Source organism: Oryctolagus cuniculus, chromosome 20 (assembly GCF_051225735.1).
Source record: "Oryctolagus cuniculus isolate XC-2025 breed Fujian yellow rabbit chromosome 20, ASM5122573v1, whole genome shotgun sequence".
Lineage (NCBI taxonomy): Eukaryota > Metazoa > Chordata > Mammalia > Lagomorpha > Leporidae > Oryctolagus > Oryctolagus cuniculus.
In genome coordinates, this window is record NC_142886.1 from 50,113,518 (window position 1) to 50,136,878 (window position 23,361).

At 48.7% G+C, this 23,361-nt stretch overlaps 1 protein-coding gene across 17 annotated transcripts in view; it reads left to right on the top strand.

Annotated features, from left to right (window-relative positions):
* The window catches only part of TECPR2 (tectonin beta-propeller repeat containing 2), a 121,239-nt gene that overhangs the window by 3,802 nt on the left and 94,076 nt on the right, over nucleotides 1-23,361 (top strand). For 7 of the 17 annotated variants that reach the window (XR_007915142.3, XM_051834821.3, XM_051834816.3 and 4 more), the window contains exons 2-3: nucleotides 8,250-8,535; nucleotides 18,429-18,539. The exons of 1 other annotated variant lie outside the window; for it this stretch is intronic. Coding sequence is in view for 12 of the 16 variants with exons in the window: in XM_051834821.3 (XP_051690781.3) it covers nucleotides 8,317-8,535; nucleotides 18,429-18,539 (330 nt within the window). In the remaining 4 variants the exon portion in view is untranslated. Of the gene's footprint in view, nucleotides 1-1,420; nucleotides 7,837-8,053; nucleotides 8,112-8,249; nucleotides 8,536-18,428; nucleotides 18,540-23,361 lie in introns of those variants that run through there. 9 more of the 17 variants (XM_008248653.5, XM_051834826.3, XM_089322740.1 and 6 more) reach the window with 6 other exon arrangements.

The following is a 23,361-nucleotide window of genomic DNA, read 5'->3' on the forward strand; positions in this document are numbered from 1 at the left end:
TTTGGATCTGGATGGAGTTTTTGCCGCCGTCTCACAGGCAGGGTGATCGGGTGCTTGAAGAGAGATCCGTTCAGCACTGATTGCGTCCTGCTTGTCGTTTGAAGCCACAAGCGTGTTGACCAGTGGACACAGACAGTCCACTGACCAGACCAAAGCAGACAGCGGTGCTGGTGCTGTGTGGAAGCAGCGGGGGACCAGGCGGCTTCCTGGGGGAGAGCCCCTCCCTACAGACTGTGGTGGGGAGCAGGGAGGGCCGAGAGGAACTGTGCTCTTCAGAGACACGCAGCCCGCCTGTGTTCAGGGAGTGGTGGCTACAGCAGAGCGTGTGGGTGGGAGAGTGGCCCCGGGCGGAGTTAGAAATGCCCTGTTTCCATGCTAGTGTTGGGGCTAGCCTGTGAGCCCCGGCTGGCCATTGGCGGGGGGGAGAAGTGACACAATTCCATCTGGAAGGTAAACATCCCCTCAGTTCTTGTATTCCGCTGTAAGAATTTGCCACTTAATTAGTAGATGCTGTAGCCAGACTTTAAACCTAGACTGCACAGCCAGGATACCAGTGGTGGCTTCCCAGAGGTTGTGGAGAGAACCCGTAATCCATTAGTGTTGTCAGTTAGGAGCATTGTGCTGAAATTGGATGACTTACGTGCCGCGGCTCACTAGGCTAATCCTCCGCCTGCGGCGCCGGCACCCCGGATTCTAGTCCCGGTCGGGGCACCGGATTCTGTCCTGGTCGCTCCTCTTCCAGTCCAGCTCTCTGCTGTGGCCCGGGAAGGCAGTGGAGGATGGCCCAAGTGCTTGGGCCCTGCACCCCATGGGAGACCAGGAGGAAGCGCCTGACTCCTGGCTTCGGATCCGCGCAGCGCTCCAGCCATAGTGGCCATTTGGGGGGGGGGGGTGTGCCAACGGAAGGAAGACCTTTCTCTGTCTCTCTCTCACTAACTCTGCCTGTCAAAAAAAAAAAAAAAAAAGTGGATGACTTAGACTGTGCGTTAGTCCTGGCCCCAGTGTTCCTGGCCCGGGAAAGTTGCCTGTGAAGGTGGCTGTAGGCATTGCCAGTCAGCAGTGGAGGCTGCCACCTCCTAGGTTTGGAGTATTGATGGGACCAGTGCGGGGAGAAAGCCTCATGACTTATAGAAGTCACAGCGGTGTTCTGTAGCTTTTTTATTTATTTATTTATTTTTTAATTTTTGACAGGCAGAGTGGACAGTGAGAGAGAGAGAAAGGTCTTCCTTTGCCGTTGGTTCACCCTCCAATGGCCGCCACAGCCGGCCACCGGCACACTGCGCTAATCCAAAGGCAGGAGCCAGGTGCTTCTCCTGGTCTCCCATGGGGTGCAGGGCCCAAGCACTTGGGCCATCCTCCACTGCACTCCTGGGCCACAGCAGAGAGCTGGCCTGGAAGAGGGGCAACCGGGACAGAATCCGGCGCCCTGACCGGGACTAGAACCTAGTGTGCCGCCACCACAAGGCGGAGGATTAGCCTATTGAGCCGCGGCGCTGGCCGGTGTTCTGTAGCTTTAAACGTTTATTTATTTTCACCTACTTGAAAGGCAGGGAATAAATGTGGAGGGAGGAGGTTAGAAATGGATTTTCTGTCTGCTGGTTCACTCCCCAAATGACTGCAGCAGTTGGTGCCAGACTGAAGCATCTGGGCTCCCATGTGGGTGACGGGCTCAAGCACTTGAGCCACTACCTGCTGCCTTGCAGCATGCATTAGCAGGAAGCTGGATCAGAAGTGGAGCGGCCAGGTAGAACCAGCACCTGTATGGGTATTGGCCTTACAGAATGCATTAGCAGGAAGCTGGATCAGAAGTGGAGCGGCCAGGTAGAACCAGCACCTGTATGGGTATTGGCCTTACAGAATGCATTAGCAGGAAGCTGGATCAGAAGTGGAGCGGCCAGGTAGAACCAGCACCTGTATGGGTATTGGCCTTACAGAATGCATTAGCAGGAAGCTGGATCAGAAGTGGAGCGGCCAGGTAGAACCAGCACCTGTATGGGTATTGGCCTTGCAGCATGCATTAGCAGGAAGCTGGATCAGAAGTGGAGCGGCCAGGTAGAACCAGCACCTGTATGGGTATTGGCCTTACAGAATGCATTAGCAGGAAGCTGGATCAGAAGTGGAGCGGCCAGGTAGAACCAGCACCTGTATGGGTATTGGCCTTACAGGCAGAAGCTTCACCTGCCATGCCACAACAGCGGCTCTTTTTGCCTATTTTGTTTTATTTTTATTTATTTAGTTTTAAGATTTATTCACTTATTTGAAAGACAGAGTTGCAGAGAAAGAAGGAGAGACAGAAAGGGAGAGAGAGAGAGAGCGAGAGAGGGAGAGAAAGAGAAAGATTCCATCTGCTGGATCAATTCCCAAATGGCCACAACAGCCAGAGCTGGGCCGATCAGGAGCCAGGAGCTTCTTCCAGGCCTCCCACGTGGGTGCAGGGGCCCAAGCACTTGGGTCACCTTCCACTGCCCTCTCAGGTGCTTTAGCAGGAAGTGGATCAGAAGTGGGACAGACAGAACTTGAACCAGTGTTCATATGGGATGCTGGCATCACCCATTATGCCGCAGCACTGGCCTCCATTTGCCTATTTTAAAATCTTTTTATTATTGGATTTTATTTTGTTTGAAGATTTATTTATTTGTTTGAAAGTCAGAGTTACAGAGAGAGAGAGAGAGATATCTTCCATCTACTGGTTCACTCCCTAGATGACTACAGTGGCAGGACTGGGCCCTGCCCAAGCCAGGAGCTTCTTCAGGTCCTCCATGTTGGTAGCAGAGGCTCAAGCACTTAGGCCATCTTCTGCTGCTTTTTCCAAGCCATTAGCAGGGAGCTGGGTAGGTAGTGGAGCAACCAGTTCACAAACCAGCACCTATTTAGGATGCCAGCATTGCAGGTGGAGGCTTTACCTGCTATACTACATGCTGGCTCCTTATTATTAGATTATAAGATAGTCCTTTATATGTTCTGGGTACAGTTCTCTTCTCAGATATAGGATGAGCAAATATTTTCTCCCATTTGTGGGAGACTTTTTAAAGATTTGTTTTTATTTATTTATATTTATTTTTATTTGACAGGTAGAGTTATAGACAGTGAGAGAGAGAGACAGAAAGGTCTTCCTTCCGTTGGTTCACTCCCCAAATGGCCGCTACGGCCGGCGCTGCGCCAATCTGAAGCCAGGAGCCAGGTGCTTCCTCCCAGTCTCCCATGTGGATGCAGGGACCCAAGCACTTGGGCCATCCTCCACTGCCCTCTCGGGCCACAGCAGAGAGCTGGACTGGAAGAGGAGCAACCGGGACTAGAACCCGGCACCCATATGGGATGCTGGTGCTGCAGGCAGAGGATTAACCAAGTGAGCCACGGCACTGGCCCCTTGTTTTTATTTATTTAAAAAGCACAGTTACAGAGAGAGAGAGAGAGAGAGAGCGAGCGAGTGAGCAGGAGAGACAGAGATCTTCCATCTACTGTTTCACTCTCCAAATAGTCCCAATGTCTAGGGCTGGGTCAGCCTGAAGCTAGCAGCTTTTTCTGGATCTCTCATGTAGGTGTAGGGGCCCAGACACTTGGGCCGTCTGCTGCTTTCCCAGGCCATTAGCAAGGAGCTAGATTGGAAGTGGAGCAGCCAGGACTTGAACCTGCACCCATATGGGATGCCAGTGTCTCAGGTGGCGGCTTTTTCCACTCTACCACTATGCCGGCCCTATCATGTGACGACAGTGTTTGCTTTTCATGAAATCAGAGAGCTCATCCTGACTGCATGTACAGGCGTGAGTCTCAGGGCCACTATGGAAACGCAGGACAGTGCTGCAGATGAGAGAGGATGGCTTCCACGCAGGCGTTGATTGGATTGGTGAGGAGGTCCCGGAAGGTGTGAGGTGGGTCTGGACACAGTTGAAGGAACGAGGTGAAGGAGACGGGGGTGAAGGATGGCTGCTGGGATGCCAGCTTGAACACTTTTGGTTGAAGTTTGGTTTTACTGTCACCTGATAAAGAATTGTGACAGTTTTTAATTCCTCCTGGAGCCTGGCCAGGTGTTCCCTGTGCTTCCTTCTAAGACATTTAGAAGTTTTGGGGGCAGTATTATTGCTGATTGTGCCAAGGACATGGTTCTAGGGTTTCTGAGCCTCCATAATGCTCGTTAAAGCTTCCTAAATCACCAGAAATGAACACACACAGCCAGAATAGGGTGCCTGCTGTGCAGATGCAGTTTTGAGCAGATCCTGGCTCCCTTCTGCTGACTGCAGTCTCAAAGCCCTGCTGTACAGAGATTATAGAGCTGTCAGTGAATAGTATTGTATCAAGCAAATGAATTTCTGAAAGCCAAATGTGATAATTTGACAGGGCTATATTGAAGAAAAAGACTTTTAAAGGAACAAATAACACTGGCTGACATTGGAGAAGTGCTTGGTACTTCTACTTGCTTGCTGGGAGACCCCACCGGCTAAAGCAGATGAGAAGGTGCTGCCGGGGTTCAGGTGTGTCCCCAGGATTCCCCAGTGCTATGTTAGTGCCAGTTGGAGGCGGGGCCCCGGGAGGTAATTAGGATTAGATGAGGCTGTGAGGGTGCAGCCCCCATGGTTGCATTAGTGACTTTATAAAAAAAATTAAAAGACCCAAGCTAGCAAGCCATCTCTCTCCCCACCTTGGAACTCTGCGGAGTCCCCACAGCAACGAGGAGGTCACCAGATGCAGCCTCTGAACTATGAGCCAAATAACCCTTCATTCAGTCTGTGGTATCGTTAGAGCAAGAGGAAACATAGATGTATGCCTTCCAGAGGCAAGGAGTAGAGTGTGGAGACCAGGAGGTGAGAGACCGGAAGTGCAGTTAGAAGCTGTTCATCAGAGCTAGAGACTCTGGGGCTGCAAGGACGGGCGGAGGCCAGATCCCCGAGGCTCTTATGAGACGCTCTTGGGCTTGGTCCCGAGGAAGATGGAGACCATTGAGGAGTGTGAGGCAGGGGAGGGATGAGGCCTGTTTTGCCCGTGCCTAAGAGGGGACTGAGGGACAGGTGGGGAGCTGGGCACCAGGGAGAGCTCCAGGTGAGAGTGTGAGTGGCTTGAGCTGGGGGAAGGCAACAGGGTGCAAGGAAGATGTCCTGGGGAGTAAAGAGGACAGACAGTGATTGAGTGGAGAGGGCAGAAAAAATTGGGGAAAATGCTCCTTTCCTGGCTTGGACAGCATGGCCAGGGGTGACACCTGTATAGGTGATAAAAATATATAAAGTGACGTGTTCGTTTACTCTATGTGCTACATCTGTGATTAAAATTTCACTAATCCCATTTTCAGATGGGAAATACAGATGCAGAAAGGTTAAGTGGTTTTTCCGTAGGGAGTTCTGGGCACCATCGGTTACTCCAGCATCATCAGCTGTTCCACTGCCTACTTCTCCACGGTGGAAAGAGGCTCAGTGTTAGGATAGTCGGTCTGAGACCCAATCCAGGGCATTGTGGAGCACATGGGCTGGGAGGAGGACGTCTTAGCAGGAACCTAGCACAGGGCAGTGAGCCAGTGGCTGCCCGCCTCTGCCTCTGCCCACCCTGCATACGTTTGCTCCCAGTGAGCAGGAGGGCCTGGTGCTCCAGCCTAGGGGCAGCGTGGATTCTCCCCGTCCACTTGGGCCTCCTGGGCACCTGGCTCCCAGACTGGGCTTTCCTGTCTCCTCTGTTGCTGGGACTTTCCGGCTTGTCAGTGTCCTTTGAAAAACCACATTTGAGGCATACATCAGTGTAACCATTCTGGAAGGAAATTTGGCAATACTTTAAAAAATTTCAACATTTTCACCTCTTGAAATATGTACCAAGATTACCCATAGAGATGTGGTGATGTTGTTTGTGATGGTGAAATTTTAAACTTTTTTTTTTTTTTTTTAATATTTTTGACAGGCAGAGTGGACAGTGAGAGAGAGAGACAGAGAGAAAGGTCTTCCTTTGCCGTTGGTTCACCCTCCAATGGCCGCCGCTGCAGCCGGCGCACCGCGCTGATCCGAAGGCAGGATCCAGGATCCAGGTGCTTTTCCTGGTCTCCCATGGGGTGCAGGGCCCAAGCACCTGGGCCATCCTCCACTGCACTCCCTGGCCATAGCAGAGAGCTGGCCTGGAAGAGGGGCAACCGGGACAGAATCCGGCGCCCTGACCGGGACTAGAACCCGGTGTGCCAGTGCCGCAAGGTGGAGGATTAGCCTATTGAGCCACGGCGCCGGCTGAAATTTTAAACATTTTGATTAAGAAAATTTTGGTTTATCCATACAGCATGTTTTCTGCAGTTTTTCTTTTTTTCTTTAAAGATTTATTTATTTGAAAATCAGAGTTACAGGAGAGAGGAGAGGCAGAGAGAGAGAGAGAGGGAGAGAGAGAGGTCTTCCATCCACTGGTTCACTTCCCAAGTGGCTGCAACAGCTGGAGCTGCGCTGATCCCAAGCCAGGAGCCAGGAGCTTCTTCCAGGTCTCCCAAGTGGGTGCAGGGTCCCAAGGACTTGGGCCATTCTCCACTGCCTTCCCAGGCCATAGCAGAGAGCTGGATCGGAAGTGGAGCATCTGGGTCTTGAACTGGTGCCCATATGGGAGACCCGCGCTTCATGTCAGAGCATTAACCCGCTGCGCCACAGTGCTACCCACCCCCCTTTTATAAGATTTATTTTATTTATTTGAAAGAGTTGCAGAGAGAGATAGAACCAGAGAGAGAGGTCTTCCATCCACTGGTTCACTCCCTAAATGGCTGCAACGGCCAGAGCTGAGCTGATGCAAAGCCAGGAGCCAGAAGCAGCCATAACAGAACTGGATTGAAAGAATAGCAGCTGGGACTCAAACCGGCGCCCATATGGGATGCTGGCACTGCAGGCGGCGGCTTTACCCGCTGTGCCACAGCACCAGCCCCAGCAAGCATATTTCTGCACCTGGGGTGGAGCCACACTTCTAGTTAGAGGTCTTCCCTGTTCTGGTTTTCTATTCCTGTCAAACCTGGTGGACCTCATAGTTCAGCTTCTCTATTCTCACTTTAACCTGTGCTGATCTCTCCCTCTTCTCTGTGGGACCCCTGGACTAGTACCTAATTACTTGTGGTTTTGTGTTTCTTCATGGTTTCATCTGCCTCCCTGGCTAGGTCATAAGCTACCTGTAAGCAATAACTGTTTTTTATACTTTTCACCCCTCCGTTGTATTGCCCACAGTAGAAAGTATAGGCTTAGTACATATTGAAGTGCATTTTGAATTAAGATTTCAGGTGATCTTAATGACACCTGGTTTACTTTCTGTTTAATTAAATTGTGGCTGTAATTTTTAAAGACATTTATTATTTACTTGAGAGGCAGAGTTAGGGAGAGAGAGGGAAAGAGGAGAAATAAGTTTTTTTTTTTTTTCTCTTTTAAGGATCCATTTATTTACTTGAAAGGCAGAGTGAGAGAGAGGGGAGACAGAGAGAGGGATCTTCCATCCATTAGTGCATTCCCCAAATGGCCTCAATAGCCAGGGCTGGACCAGGTTGAAGCTAAGAGCCAGGAGCCTCCTCCAGGTCTCCCACGTGAGTGCAGGGGCCCAAAGACTTGAGCCATCTTCTGCTGCTTTCCCAGGCATACTGGCAGGGAGCTGGATAGGAAGTGGAGCAGCCAGGACCCAAACCATTGCCGATGTTGGATGTCGGCACTACGGGCAATGGCTCAGCCTCTGGAAATGGTTGCAACAGCCAGGTCTGAGCCAAGCTGAAGCCAAGTGGTGTCTTCAACATGGATGGCAAAGATCCCAGTATGTGGGTCATCTGCTGCCTTCCTAGTTGCATTACCTGGAAGTTGGATCCGAAGTGGAGTAGCTGGAACTCAAACTGGCCTTCAGATTTGAGATGTCAGTATTGTAAGTAGTGACTTAACTGGCTATGTCATGGTGCCATTCCCTGTGGCTCCAATTTTTAGCCCCCTAAAATTTACATGTTTTCACTATTTTAAAATTTAATTTATTTGAGAGATAGCGCTCCCATCTGCTAGTTCACTCTCCAGATGCCCACCAAGGCCAGAGCCAGGAGCTAGGTAACAGAAACCCACTCACTTGAGCCATCCCCACTGCCTACCAGGGTCTGCGGCGTTAGCAGGAAGCTGGAGTCAGGAGCCAGAGCTGGAACTCAAGCCCAGGTACTCTTGACACTGACGTGGGCGACTTAACCAGTGCCTTGGCTACTAGGCCACGTGCTTGCCCCCTTTTTCCATTATTAAACACCATTTTCTGGGGTGACTGGTGTGTTAGAAGAATTACGATGCTTTGTTCTGTAGCCCCCAGGTTTCCTTAGATGACAAACATCCATTTCTGGCCTGAAGCTCGCCTGTGGAAACCTTGGCCATGGCATCGGTATCAGAACCTGTTATATTCCGAGAATTCTGCCCGCTGTACTCTCTCCTCAACGCCATTCCCACCAAGATCCAGAAGGGCTTCCGGTCAGTTGTGGTCTACCTCACAGCCCTCGACACCAATGGGGACTACATCGCGGTGGGCAGCAGCATCGGCATGCTGTATCTGTACTGCCGGCACTTCAACCAGATGAGAAAGTACAACTTCGAGGTGAGCCTTGCATTCTTTGCACCTCCATGTGCTGGAGCCATGCTGATGTTAACATGCTTATGTTCCAGAGTGGGTGATTTGCTTCCAGGTTCCTAGAATATGGTCTGAATACCTCACCCAAACAGCACGTTAAAGTCATTCTTAATTGTGGTGGAAGATAATTAAAACATTCACATTTGGACTTTTTCTCCCCCCCAAAAAATCTAGCATCATTTTAAAAGAGAAGTGTTTTGTTTCTCAAAGTGCTTTTACTGACTGGCTTGAATAATCTCTAGTTATTCTTTTGGAAGTGTTGTGGAAAGAGGACTTCTGTCCGTACTTGCATTGATGAGGTGTAGTGAGATCTCTTCCGTCTCTGTTCTGCACTCCTGCTGACCCAGGTATAGATGTGTTCTAGGTCCTGGTGGGGACGGTGTTTGCTGTGGTGTGCCTGGCACCAAGCATGGAGTTGTAATCTAATTCACCAATTTAATCAGTATTTGTAGCTTACGGCTTTTCTTCTTTTTTTAAGTTTTCTTTTTTTAAAGATTTATTTTTCATTTGGAAGTCAGTTACACAGAGAGAAAAGGAGAGGCAGAGAAAGAGAGGTCTTCCATCTGCTGGTTCACTCCCCAGTTGGCTGCAACAGCCAGAGCTGTGCTGATCTGAAGCCAGGAGCCAGGAGCTTTTTCCAGGTCTCCCAGTGGGTGCAGGGGCCCGAGGACTTGGGCCATCTTCTACTGCTTTCCCAGGCCATAGCAGAGAGCTGGATCGGAAGTGGAACAGCTGGGATGTGAACCAGTGCCCATATGGGATGCCAGCACTGCAGGTGGTGGCTTTACCCTCTATGCCACAGCACCAGCTCCTTAAGGTTTACTTGTTTATTTGAAAGAGCCACAGAAAGAGAAGGAGAGACAGAGAGATCTTCCATCCGCTGGTTCATTCCCCAAATGGCTGTAATGACCAGGTCTGGGCCAGGCTGAAAACAGGAGCTTCCTAGGGGTCTCCCATGTGGGTGGCAGTGGGCCCAGTGCCTGCCCCAGTCTGGGGCTTTTTTGGCAGATTCAGAGGTAACTGAATTGTGATGATGTTGATGACCCCTCTACTAACTGCATAGTTGTATTTTTTTTTTTTTAATTATTTACTTGAAGAGTTAGAGATCTTCATCCACTAGTTGACTCCCCAAATGCCCACAATGGCCAGGGTTGGGCCAGGCTGAAGCCAAGAACTGGGAACTCCATACGGTTCTCCCACATGGGTGGCTGGGACCCATACACTTGGGACATCTTCTGTTGTTTTCTCAGGAGCATTAGCAGGGAGCTGGATCGGAAGTGAAGCAGCCAAGACTGGAACTGGTTAAGTGGTGGCTTAACCCATTGCACCACAACATTGGCCCCCAGTTCTCTTTTAGCACATGTATCTCACTGATCACTGTTTTATTGTCTTTTTTTTTTTTTTTTTGACAGGCAGAGTGAACAGTGAGAGAGAGAGACAGAGAGAAAGGTCTTCCTTTGCCATTGGTTCACCCTCTAATGGCTGCTGCGGCCAGCGCACTGCGCTGATCCGAAGGCAGGAGCCAGGTGCTTCTCCTGGTCTCCCATGGGGTGCAGGGCCCAAGCACTTGGGCCATCCTCCACTGCACTCCCTGGCCACAGCAGAGAGCTGGCCTGGAAGAGGGGCAACCGGGACAGAATCCGGCGCCCCGACCGGGACTAGAACCTGGTGTGCCAGCGCCGCAAGGTGGAAGATTAGCCTATTGAGCTGTGGTGCCGGCCTGTTTTATTATCTTTTAAGAACCTTGTAACTGGGTCACCAGTTTATGTCTTAGCTGCTGCTCTTCTGATCTGGAGATCTGGAAAAATCTGGAAGAATGTCCTGGCTACTGGCTTCAGATGGGCTCAGCTCCTGCCATTGCAGCCATTTGGGGAGTGAGCCAGTAGATGGAGGATCTCTCTATCTCTCCCTCTCTCTCTGTAACTCTGTCTTTCAAATAAATAAATAAAATTCTTTCAAAGAAAATGTATTTACTGGACCAAAGTCCACAATTGGGAACTCATTTTTTAAGCACCCATTATGTACAGAGTGCAAGACTTAGGTTCGTGGAGAAACACAAGGAAAGTATAAAATAAAATTTCTGTTTCAGAGAGAACACTAAGTTTACAGTTAGAGTGTTAGAGTTTGGAAACAAATCGATATATCTGTGTGAGTAGGAAATACGAGAAGAACTCTCATCACAGTCACCTAACTCTGTAGGTTGGGGTAGTGAAATGCAGGCAAGGGAGAGAATATGAAGGAGAGGGATGTCTTTAAAACTGTGGACGCTCTGGATTTCTTGGCATTCTTGGCAATACGAATGCTTATACAAAGATTTGTTTTGTACTTTGCCAGTGAATAGCTGTGTGATCCCAGAGATGCATATTTATGTTGTCATTTTTGTCATCAGAGCTGGCTGATGGCATGACCTCAAATGATCTTTTTGTGTTTTGTTTCTAGCATGGTAGAAGTTTATTGGTTAGACAAGTGGTCCTAGAAACGTTTGGTATGGCTCCCATGATTTACAGATAACTGTAAGAGTGCTGCTCCAGGCCACGTATTTGGTTGTGTAACCATTGTGTTCACTTCTGTGAAGAGGCAGGTGTGCACGCATGGTCCTGGACTTAGAGGACATCAGAAGACGGGTTCATGGTCTCTTTGGAACGTGTTAGTGAAAACTGAAGGATGTGTTAGCTAGTAAAGTTTAGGGAAACTCTGAAGTTTTTATGGGAAAGTAAATAAAAATTAGTTTATCCTGTGATAAATCTGATTATACATGGATAAAAGATCCTGCTTTAAAATGAAGGTAAATTCCTAAAAGAGGAAAGCAGACCTTTCACATGGCAAATATAGCCTGGCTTGTGTTTTCAAGAGTGGTGTTTTTGGAAACCCTTTTTTGCTACAGAAGTTAGTGGGAGAGAACAGATGGAAACAGTACATTTTTCCTACTTAGTGCCAGAAGCACTAAGAAAACATTGCAGGGAGCTAATAACAAGTACAAAAATGTTATAAACTTGTGAAATAAATGGGTGGGACTTGTAAAGCATAGAGCAAAAAGATAAGTTGACCTGGGTTTCTAACATTATGTTTTGAAATAAAATACATGATGACGGCCGGCACTGCGGCTCACTAGGCTAATCCTCCGCCTTGCGGCGCCGGCACACCGGGTTTTAGTCCCGGTCGGGGCGCCGGATTCTGTCCCGGTTGCCCCTCTTCCAGGCCAGCTCTCTGCTGTGGCCAGGGAGTGCAGTGGAGGATGGCCCAAGTGCTTGAGCCCTGCACCCCATGGGAGACCAGGAGAAGCACCTGGCTCCTGCCTTCGGATCAGCGCGGTGCACCGGCCGCGGCGGCCATTGGAGGGTGACCCAATGGCAAAGAAAGACCTTGCTCTCTGTCTCTCTCTCTCACTGTCCACTCTGCCTGTAAAAAAAAAAAAAAAAAAAAAAAAAAAAAAACACCATGATGGCTCTCTTAGCAATCAGTAAGTTGTTGGAATTTCATGGATTTGTGTCTAGGACTGTGCAGGGGGGCGCTATCAGCATAATAGCTGATGTGGAACACAGGTTCTCATTTCTGCAGTTTCCTTGTGCTTGTTCTGCCAGGAAGTTCATTCAGCAGTTATTGATGGAGTGCTTAGTTAGATGCCGGGCCCATTTGGCACTGGCGATGCAGTAGAGAGCCTCGCAGGCGGTCTCTGCCCTCCTGGAGCATAGCATGTCATGGGGGTAATGAGGAAAATAGCTAAGGGGTGGGCATTGTGGTGCAGCAGGTGAAGCTGCTGCCCGGGCTGCTCACATGCCTTATCGGAGTGCTGGTGAGAGTCCCGTCTCCTCTGCTTCCAGTTCAGCTTCAGCTCCTACATCCTGGGAGGCAGCAGATGAGAGCTCACGTGCTTGGACCCTGCCTGCACGTGGGAGACCCGGACGGAGGCCTGGCTCCTGGCTCTGCCTGGCCGAACCCCAGCTGTTGTAAGCATTTGGAGAGTCAATCAGTGGATGGGATATCTTTCTTTTCTCCATCTTGCACTCTCTCTCTGTCCCTTTGCCTTTCAAAATAAATAAATAAAACTATTTTAAAATAAAGACTCAAAAAAATAAAAACAAAAATAACTAAGAGAAGTCAGACAGAAAAATAACAAACAAACTAGATGGTAGGAAGTGCTAAAAGGAAAATAAGCCAGAAAAGAAGGGGATAGAGACTGCCAAGCGGAGTGGTTGAGAAGTTGGGAAGAGAACATCTTCCCAAAGTGACACCTGGACAGAGACCAGAGAGAGAGAGGCCAGGACACCATGCTGATGTGGCTGAGGTTGAGTATTTCAGGAGGAGGGGAGGAAAGGCACTGAGTCTGAAAATATGTCTGACATATTCTCTCTCTCTTTTTTTTTTTTTTTTTTTTTCATTTGAAAAGCATAGTTAGAGAGGAGGAGGAGAGACAGAGAGATCTTCAATCCCTTAGTTTATTCCCCAAATGTCTGCAACAGCTGGGACTGGGCCAGGCTGAAGCCAGGAGCCCAGAGCTGCTTCTGGGTCTCCTGTGTGTTTGGAGAGGACCAAGTGTTTGGGCTGTCTTCCGCTACTTTCTTGGGTGCGCTAATGAGGAGCGGCCAAGTCTTGAATCAGTGCCCGTATGGATGCTGGCGCTGTGGGCAGAGGCCTAACCTCCTGTGCCACAACACCGGCACCTTGAGATATTCTCTACTCAGAAAAGTCGTCTTCAGAAGTTTCATTGACTTACATCTGGTGTGAATGTAAGTGTATATACGTAGATGTAAAGACATCTTGAGAGACAGCTTACTTCCTCAGTGCCTGCAAAAGCTGGAGCTGGGCGAGCCTGGAGCTGGAGCTGGAAATTCAGTACAGGTCTCGCGTGAGAGTGGCAGGAACACTATCACTTGAGCTGTCTTCACTACTTCCCACAGTCCACATTAGCAGGAAGCTGGAGTCGGGAGTGAGAACCAGGTATGCATCCTAAGTACTCTTTTTTTTTTTTTTTTTTTTAAGATTTATTTATTTATTTGCAAGTCAGAGTTACAGAGAGAGAGAGAGAGAGAGAGAGAGGTCTTCCATCCTCTGGTTCATTCCCCAATTGAACGCAATGGCTGGAGCTGCGCCAATCCGAAGCCAAGAGCCAGGAGCCTCCTCTCGTTCTTCATGCGGGTATGAAATGCCCGTATGAAATGCCGGCGCTGCAGGTGGAGGATTAACCTACTGCGCCACAGCACTGGCCATTCTGCAACACTTTAAAAAATACACTGAGGCTGGTGCTGTGGTGTAGTGGGTAAAGCTGCCTCCTGCAGTGCCAGCATCCCACACAGGCACCAGTTCAAGTCCCAGCTGCTCCTCTTCAGATCCAGCTCTCTGCTATGGCCTGGGAAAGCAGAAGATGGCCCAAGCGCTTGGGCCCCTGCACCCACATGGGAGACCCACAAGAAGCTCCTGGCTTCGGATCCACTCAGCTCTGGCCATTGCGGCCAACTGGGGAATGAACCAGTGGATGGCAGACCTTTGTCTCTGTCTCTCCATTTCACAGTAACTCTACCTGTCAAGTAAATAAAGTCTTTAAAAAAATAAAGTGATGCAGAAATGAGAATTTTGGTCTCAACATCAGCAAAAGGTACATTTTTTTAATGCCTTTCTTTGTCTTTTCCTAGAGAAGTCACCTTCAATTTAGCGATTAGGAGCCAGTGTGGGCTGCCTTCTGTGTTGATAGCACTACAATATGGGTTTTATCAATGTCTTCCTTAGCATGTGTTGCTTCAGTTTATTGCTTGCTGAGAATTTAACTTCCATCCATTTTTTACAGTGACTCAGTAAAAAATGCATTTTATTAGATGTCCATTTTCTCTAAATTGACTTAAGTTCAGTTTAATTCTGCCAGTTTTTTATTCTGCGGTTGTTAAGCTCTTTTTAAAATACATGTGAAATGTAATGGGTGAGATAGTGAAGACACTAGTACAACAGGATGGGAGAAAATGCTCTGTTGCATAATAAGACTGACAGTTTTATAATAAAGCAGTGTGGAATCAACAAGAGAAAAGATAAACAGATCTTAGGAACAAAATAGAGGAGACAGGAGTTACGGAATCTTTCCCTGTGGGACAACTGGTTGTGAGTATGGGAGGGAAAAAATGAGTCTGAATCCTTACCTCACTTCAAAGATTCTTTTGTCTTAGCTCTTCAGCAGAGTTATACCACTGCCTCATGACTGCTGAGACTTCTGTTGAAAGTCTGTTTTCCTTTATATATAATTTGCATTATCTTTTTTTTTTTTTTTTTGGACAGGCAGAGTGGACAGTGAGAGAGAGAGACAGAGAGAAAGGTCTTCCTTTGCCCTTGGTTCACCCTCCAATGGCCGCCTCGGCCGGCGCGCTGCGGCCGGTGCACCGTGCTGATCCGATGGCAGGAGCCAGGAGCCAGGTGCTTTTCCTGGTCTCCCATGGGGTGCAGGGCCCAAACACCTGGGCCATCCTCCACTGCACTCCCTGGCCACAGCAGAGAGCTGGCCTGGAAGAGGGGCAACCGGGACAGAATCCGGCGCCCCGACCGGGACTAGAACCCGGTGTGCCGGCGCCGCTAGGCGGAGGATTAGCCTAGTGAGCCGCGGCGCCGGCCATCTTTTTCCTTTTTTGAAGGTATTGTATGTATTATATGAAAGGCAGACAGGTAGAGATCGCCCCTCTGCTGGTCAATTCTGCAAAGGTTCACAGTAGTCAGTGCTAGACCAAGTCAAAGTCAAGAGCCTGACACTCGGTCCTGGTCTCCCACATGGGTGACATAGACCCAAGTACTTGAGCCATCACCTGCTGCTGCCCAAGGTGTGTATTAGCAAGAAACTGGAATTGAGAGCAGAGCTAGGAATCAGCACAGACGCATGAAAATGGGAGGTGGGTGTGCTGAGCATTGCACCAGATGCCCTCCCCTACTTGTTCTTTTAAAGATCTCTAGTGATAGATGATAGAGGCCCAGACCCTCCACTTCTCCTTTCCTCCCTCTCCCCCGCCCCCACTTTTTAAAGATATATTTATTGTATTTGAAAGGCAGAGTTACAGAGAGAGAAGGGAGAGACAGAGATCTTCCATCCACTAGTTCACTCCGCAGATGGCCACCAGTGGCTGGGGCTGGGCCAGGCTAAAGTCAGGAGCTTCTTCTGAGTCTCTCATGTAGGCGGCAGGGGACCAAACACTTGGGCCATCTTCTGCTGCTTTCTCAGGCACATTAGCAGGGAACTGGATTAGAAGTGGACAGCCAGGACTCAAAGGAGTGGCCATATGGGATGCCAGCATCACAGGCAGCAGCTTTAACTAGCTAGGCCACAACCCATGTCTGTCTCCGCCTCCCTCCTTCCCTCCTTCCCTCCTTCCCTCGTTCCCTCCTTCCCTCCTTCCCTCCTTCCCTCCTTCCCTCCTTCCCTCCTTCCCTCCTTCCCTTCCTTCCCTTCCTTCCCTTCCTTCCCTTCCTCCCTTCCTCCCTCCCCCACTCCCTGCCACCTTCGGCTGCTTTCCTAGGCCATTAGCAGGGAGCTATATCAGAAGAGGAGCAGCTGGGACTTGAACTGGTGCCCATATGGGATGCTGGCACCGCAGACGAAGGCTTAACCTACACCACAGCGCTGGTCCCGCCTCCTCTCTTTCACTCCGGTGGGCATTCCCTCCTCCCTTTGCTCTATGGAAGTAAGACAGTTATTCCAAAAAAGCAATGCCTTTGTGTAGCTTTCAGATCATTAAAAAGTTGTATGAATAGTCACACTTTGAGCAGTTGTTCTTTGTTCGTAAAGAAGGAAATTAATGAAACAGTGCTTATAAAGTGGATGAATTCGTATCTTACCTGGTTTTAAATATTTCAGAATGTTTCCGACCTATTAGTTACGAGTATGCTAGCAGTTTCTGCTAAATGGTTGAACTTTGCCCTGCCAAAGAAACGCCTAAGAAGCTTTGTCAGATTTCACAGTCTCGTGAGTCTGTGCACAAAGAACACTCTTCCAGTGTCGCTTTGTTCCGTGTGTGACGGGGAAACTTCCTGCTAAGAAGCCTGAGAGAGTTAGCGACGCCAGTCTTCATGGTGAGGTGTTTCCCAGAAAAATACTCCAGTCACCTTCCCAATCAGAAGTCTTTTTTCCTTAAATTTGTTGATTGCTGGATTTCTGTTTGGCCATCTTTCTGCAATGAGGGCAACAGTGAGTGGCCCTGGAAGCTGCGATGAGGGAAACAGAGGAATTCAACACAACGATGAGATCAGGGCTGAGCAGAGGCGCTCCAAAGAGAAAGCGAAATGGGTCTCAGCCGGATTAGCACTGGACTGTCCCCATTCTGAGAAGGGAAGAGATGGGCAGGCATTTAGCGCACAGTTAGGAGGTCTGCATCCAACATCACCTGTCTGCGTTCCCGCCTTCAGTCTCCCACTCCAGCTCCTGGCTCCAGCTTCTTGCTCATGCAGACCCTATGGGACACCTGCGTTGCACGCCCAGCTCTCAACTTCTGTCCAGTCCCGGTCATTGCAGGCATTTGGGGAGTGAGCCCACAATTGGGAGACCTGTCTGTTTTCCCTTCTCCTTCCTTCTCCATTTTCTGTCTCAGTAAATCAATAAATAATTTAAAAAAGAGAATCCTCCATATAAATGTACAGTTATGTGTCAATTAAAAATAAAACGTGGCACAGTGGGTTAAGATGCAACCTGCAACCTGGCGTCCCATATAAGTGCCAGTTTGAGTCCCTGCTGCTCCATTTCTGATCCAGCTCCCTGCTCATGCACCTGGGAAAGCAGTGGAAAATGGCCCAAGTCCTTGGGGCCCTGCACCCATGTGGCAGACCTGGGTGGAGTTCCAGGCTTTTGGCTTCAGCCTGTCCCAGCCCTGGCTGTTGGGGCTATTTAGGGAGTGAACCAGTGGTTGGAAGATCTCCTCCCCTCCCCCTCCCCCTCCCTCCTCCCTCCTCCATCTCTTGCTCTCCCTTTCAGATAAATAAAAAATCTTTACAAAAATAACAATTTGGGGTAGGCATTTGACACAGTGGTTAAAATGCCTCTGTCCTACATCAGAGTGCCTGTGTTCAACTCCAGCTCTAGTTTCTGACTCCATCCTCCTGCCAGGGCAGACCTTGTGAGACAACAGGGGATGGCTCAGGTACTTGGGCTCACATGGGAGACCTGGATTGAGTTCTCAGTTCCTGGCTCTGGCCCTCACCCAGTCCCTGTTGTTGCAGGCACTTGGAGATCAGTAAAGCAGTGAGTGGGAGCTCTCGCTCACTCTCTCTTTCTTTCTCTTTGCCTCTCAAATAAAATAACTTAAAAAAACATTAAATATTTTATTTCTTTCAATAAAAATATTTTTATAAAGATGTATTTGTTTGAAAGGTAGAGTTAGAGAGGGAGAGATATCTTCCATCCGCTGGTTCACTCCCCAGCGTGGCCTGGGCCAGGCCAGAGCCAGGAGTCAGGAACTCACCCTTGCCCAGTGGTGGCAGGGACCCAAGTACGTGGACCATCTTTTGCTGCCTTCCCAGGCACATTAGTAGGAAGCTGGATCAGAAGCAGAGTAGCCAGGACTCAAAATGGCACTGAAGTATGGCATGTGGACATTGCAAGTGGTGGCTTGACCTGCTGTTCTGCAGCGTCAGCCCCAGCTAAAATTTTTATCAATGTCAGGGCCGGTGTTGTGGTGTAGTGGGTAAAGCCGCCGCCTGTGATGCCAGCATCCCATATAAGCAAAGGTTCAAGTCCTGGCTGTTTTGCTTCCAGTCCAGCTCCTTGCTAACACACTTGCAAAAACAGCTGAGATGGCCCAAGTATTTGGGCCCCTGCCACTCACATGGGAGATGTGGATGGAATTCCCAGGGGGGAGTGAACCAGTGGGTAGAAGATCTTTCTTCTTCTTTTTTTTTGACAGGCAGAGTGGACAGTGAAAGAGACAGAGAGAAAGGTCTTCCTTTTCCGTTGGTTCACCCCCCAATGGCTGCTGCAGCCGGCACACCGTGCTGATCCGAAGCCAGGAAGCCAGGTACCTCTCCCGGTCTCCCATGCAGGTGCGGGGCCCAAGGACCTGAGCCATCCTCCACTGCACTCCTGGGCCACAGCAGAGAGCTGGACTGGAAGAGGGGCAACCGACACAGAATCCAGTGCCCCAACCAGGACTAGAACCCGGTGTACCGGTGCCGCAAGCAGAGGATTAGCCTATTGAGCCGCAATGCCGGCCAATAAATAAGTAAACCTTTAAAAAATGACATTAATCATCTAAAATCATATTCAAGCCTAGCACATTGATTTATTACAAAGCCTGTGTATCAGCACTGTGTGTAGATATTGAGGCTTCTATTCCACTTAGATAATTCTTATTTTGAAACCACTCATTCAGAAAAATTTACAGTCATTTTGAACTTGTGCTATGACATGGCAAGATCTCTAGTAAATCACTTTGATTCCTATTGTAGTGGTTTTATTTATAAAAATAAATTCCTGCAAATTCCTGGGAAAATGCTTTTTTATTTTTTAACATCCTGCTGTCATGTGAGACTACATATCCTAAGCGTATCATGTCACCTTCCACCTTCAAAGCAGTGCTAAGATTCTGCTAATGGTACTATAAATCTGTGTTCCCAGCTGCAGATTGTAAAACTCCTTTTGTTCTCCTCCTTCTCCAGAAGCATACCAAACCGCCAGCATGCCTTTTGTGTTCACTCAGAGAAAGCAGAGAGGCAGGGTCAAGCGTGTGTGTGAATCCTTGCTCGATTCTCACTAGCTATGTAGCCTTAGAAAAATCACTTAGGGCTGGTGCTGTGGTGTAGTGGGCTAAGCCTCTGCCTGCAGCGCCAGCATCCCATGTGGGCACCAGTTCATGTCCCGGCTGCTCCTCTTCCAATTCAGCTCCCTGCTATGGCCTGGGAAAGCAGCAGCAGATGGCCCAAGTGCATGGACCCTTGCACCCACGTGGGAGACCCGGAATAAGCTCCAGCCTCCTGGCTTTGGATTGGCCCACCTCCAACCATTGTGGCCATCTAGGGAGTGAACCAGTAGATGGAAGACCTTTCTCTCTGTCTCACCCTCTCTGTAACTCTACCTCTCAAATAAATCTTGAAAAAGATCACTTTGACCTCTCTGGAACTTAGCTCCTAATTTATGCAGTGAGGATGACTACAGTACCTGCTCTGGAAGGTGGTTTGACAGTTCGGTGTATATCATAAAATGTCTGACCCAGCGCTGCTTTTGTCTGCTGCTGTCTTGGCAAGGTGTTAATGGAGTCTCTCTTCATTTGGTTTAATTTATTCACACCCATTCTATTTACCACTTCGCGACACTAGGCCCCTGCTGACTCCTGGCCCTGCTCTCTCCTGCCTCCATCTGGATTTGATTTGGGGTATCAGAAGCACTTCTGATCAGTTTTCTGCCAAATTCAGGGATCTTCAAAGGATCCCCTTTTTCCTTCCTGAGGTTTAAGATCCTGGTCTCTTTAGCCTCTGTCACCATCTGGCACTAGATGTATTTACTGCTCATGAAAATACCCTGGGGGTTATAAAGTACCAGATGAAAGTGAGCTGGTCATTCCCAGCTCTACCCACTGCAGGCGGCTTTTCATGTGCATGTGTCATTGCTACAGTTAGGCTGTAATGGGGCTGAACCATGACCTACTTTAGTTTATATTGCTGTAGCAGCTTACTTGGTACCAACATGTCGAGGGTGTTCTTACATATATGGCAGATTGATTGCTATATAAATTGCTACATCAAAGAAAAAACTGCATCAGAGATTTAAATGGCTTACTGGATATATTGTTATGTGTCTTAGCAAGGTCAAAAATAGTTGTAATATTTCTAAATGAATGGTTTCAAAATAAAAAATGTTCAATTGGATAGGCTGGGAGTTTGAAAATTATGTGCAGTGCCTATGCATGGGCTTTTTAATAAACCAGCATTTTAAACTTGAATCAGTGTTATTTAATATGATTATGGATCTAAGAACCAAAGTATGCCGGGGTCAGCCTGTAGTTCACATTCAGGTGCGTCGTCTCATGGGTCCTCTCAGCACACCTGGGAGGCAGGTAGATTATGGAAAGCTCTCACGCGTCTGTTCACTTCACAAAGGAAGTGACTTGGCCGTGATGTGACAGGCAGAGTAAAGTAAAACGTGGTTCTGAGACAGCTCTTCTTACTTGAAACTTTTGATTTTTTGGGGGAAACACATCTCTCTCTCTTTTTTTTTTTTTTTTTTTGACAGGCAGAGTGGACAGTGAGAGAGAGGGACAGGGAGAAAGGTCTTCCTTTTTTCGTTGGTTCACCCTCCAATGGCCGCCGCGGCCACCGCGCTGATCCGAAGCCAGGAGCCAGGTGCTTCTCCTGGTCTCCCATGGGGTGCAGGGCCCAAGCACTTGGGCCATCCTCCACTGCACTCCCAGGCCATAGCAGAGAGCTGGCCTGGAAGAGGGGCAACCGGGACAGAATCCGGCGCCCCGACTGGGACTAGAACCCGGTGTGCTGGCGCTGCAGGCAGAGGATTAGCCTATTGAGCCGCAGTGCCGGCCGGAAATACATCTCTTAATAAAAAAGCTCAAACTATTCTAATTTGTTAGTTAACATTTCCTTTATTAGAAATGAAAGGATTTAAAATTTAGTCATTTCAAAGATTAAAAACCTGGAAGGGAAGAAGAGGATTCTGGGAGTAGGAAGCACCCTGATCTGTTGTTCTGTTTAGACAACAGTTATTTTGGCGGAGTCTTTCTGGTATAACTGTGGAAGCCAGGGTGGGCGAAAAAGCACCCTGTCCTCCAGGTATTTTCCATCTGTGCGCTGATTGTTGATTTCTACTTCTGAGAACAGAGGTGCGAAGAGGAAGGTGGCATTATTGTTACACCTGCCCTGTTGCTGCAAGCCGCTTCCTCCAGCTGAAGTAACTCACAGGGAATTTCAAGAGCTCACGCTCCCTTTTGCCCCTTCTCCCTTCGCCTTTCTCTGTTTCCCTCTTTGAAAGCCAGACATTGAATTTTAGAACAGAACCCTGAGAAGCAACTGCATATAAAGGGGAAAATTAGAAAATGACTGTGCCTGCCTAAGGAAAGGTGCAGGTATTAAAAAAGTCTTTAAGACGGGTAGGGGTCTGGCACTGTGGGTTAATCCCCGACCTACATCACCAGCATCCCATTTAGTGCCGGTTCTAGTCCCGGCTGCTCCTCTTCCGGTCTAGCTCTCTGCTATGGCCTGGGAGGGCAGTGGAGGATGGCCCAAGTCCTTGGGCCCCTGCACCCACGTGGGAGACTGGGAGGAAGCTCCTCGCTCCTGGTTTCAGATTGACATAGCTCTGTGAACGTTGTGGCCATGTGTGGCGTGAACCAACGGAAGAAAGACCTTTCTCTCTATCTCTTCCTCTCACTGTCTAACTCTACCTCTCAAATAAATAAATAAAATCTTTAAAATTTTTAATTAATTTTAAAAAATGAACAGTCTTAAAAAAACCTTATGGGGTTAGTGTTAAGCCACTGCCTGCAATGTCAGCATCCCATATGAGCACCAGTACAAGTCCTGGCTGCTCCATTTCTGATCCAGCTCCCTGCCAATGTACCTTGTAAAGAAGTGGAAGATGGCCCAAGCCCTTTGGCCCTTGCACTCAAGTGGGTACCCAGATGGAGTTCCAGGCTCCTGGCTTCAGCTTGGCCCAGTCCCAGCCCCAGCCATTGTGGCCATATGGGGAGTGAACCAGTGGATGCAAGATTTTTTCCATCTCTCTCTCTCTTCCCTCTTCCCTCTTCCCTGTTCTCCCTCTCTCTGTAACACTGCCTTTCAAATAAATAAATAAATTGGAAAGGAAAGGAAAAGAGAAAAACCTTATGTTTATACCTGTGATCTTTGGTATAGAGTATCATGTACAATAACCAAAAAGCAACAATAGCAGCCAAAACATAGAAACCTGGGGAGAATCAGACTCTCTGAGTCATATAATTAGATTTAGCTGTCCAGTTTTTAACAAGAACTTTACAGAGCATATAGTTAGGCTTTGGGATCATGTTCCACAGTGTGGTGGTACTGGAAGGTGGTGTGCAGTCATTAAGAGATAGGCGCTAGTGGGAGGTGCAGGGTCAGTTGAGGGCATGCCCTCTGACATGAAAAGGTTATTTCTTGTGGAACCCTAGTTGGATCTCACAAAAGGATGTTTGTATATATATGACTTATTTTATTTGAAAGGCAGACTTACACAGAGAGGGACAGAGAGAGAGGGAGAGGTCTCCCATCTGCTGGTTCACTCCCCAAACAGCCACAGTTGCCAGGGCTGGCCAGGCTGAAGGAAGGAGCCTGGAACTCCATCCAGGTTTCCCATGTCTGGCAGGGGCCAAGCATTTGGACCATTTTCCTCTGCATTCCCAGCGGAATTATCAGGGAGCTGGATCGGAAGTGGAGCAGCCAGCTCTTGAACTGGTGCCCATATGGGATTCCAGCATTGCAGTTGGCAGCTTAACCCACTGTCCCACAATGCCAGACTCAAAGATTGTTATAAAAGCCTCCATCTGGCTCTTCCCAGTCTCTCTGGCTTCCTGTGTTTGAGGTGTAGTCTTTCTTTCCTACATGTGCACCTGTTACCCGCTATGGGGCCTTTGGACTTTGAGCCTCCAAAACTGTGAACTGAGTAAACCTCTTTTTTTTCATAAGTAGTTTGCCTGGATTATTTCATTATCACCTGAAAATTATACAGCAAACAGTAATACAGAAGAGTACGGCCTCTCCAAAGGAAGAAAATAACCCAGCAGAAACTATCCCTATGAAAGACACTTAAATAATGCAGAGAAAGAGTCTTCCATGTGCTGGTTCACTCCCCACATGGATGCAACTGCCAGGGCTGGG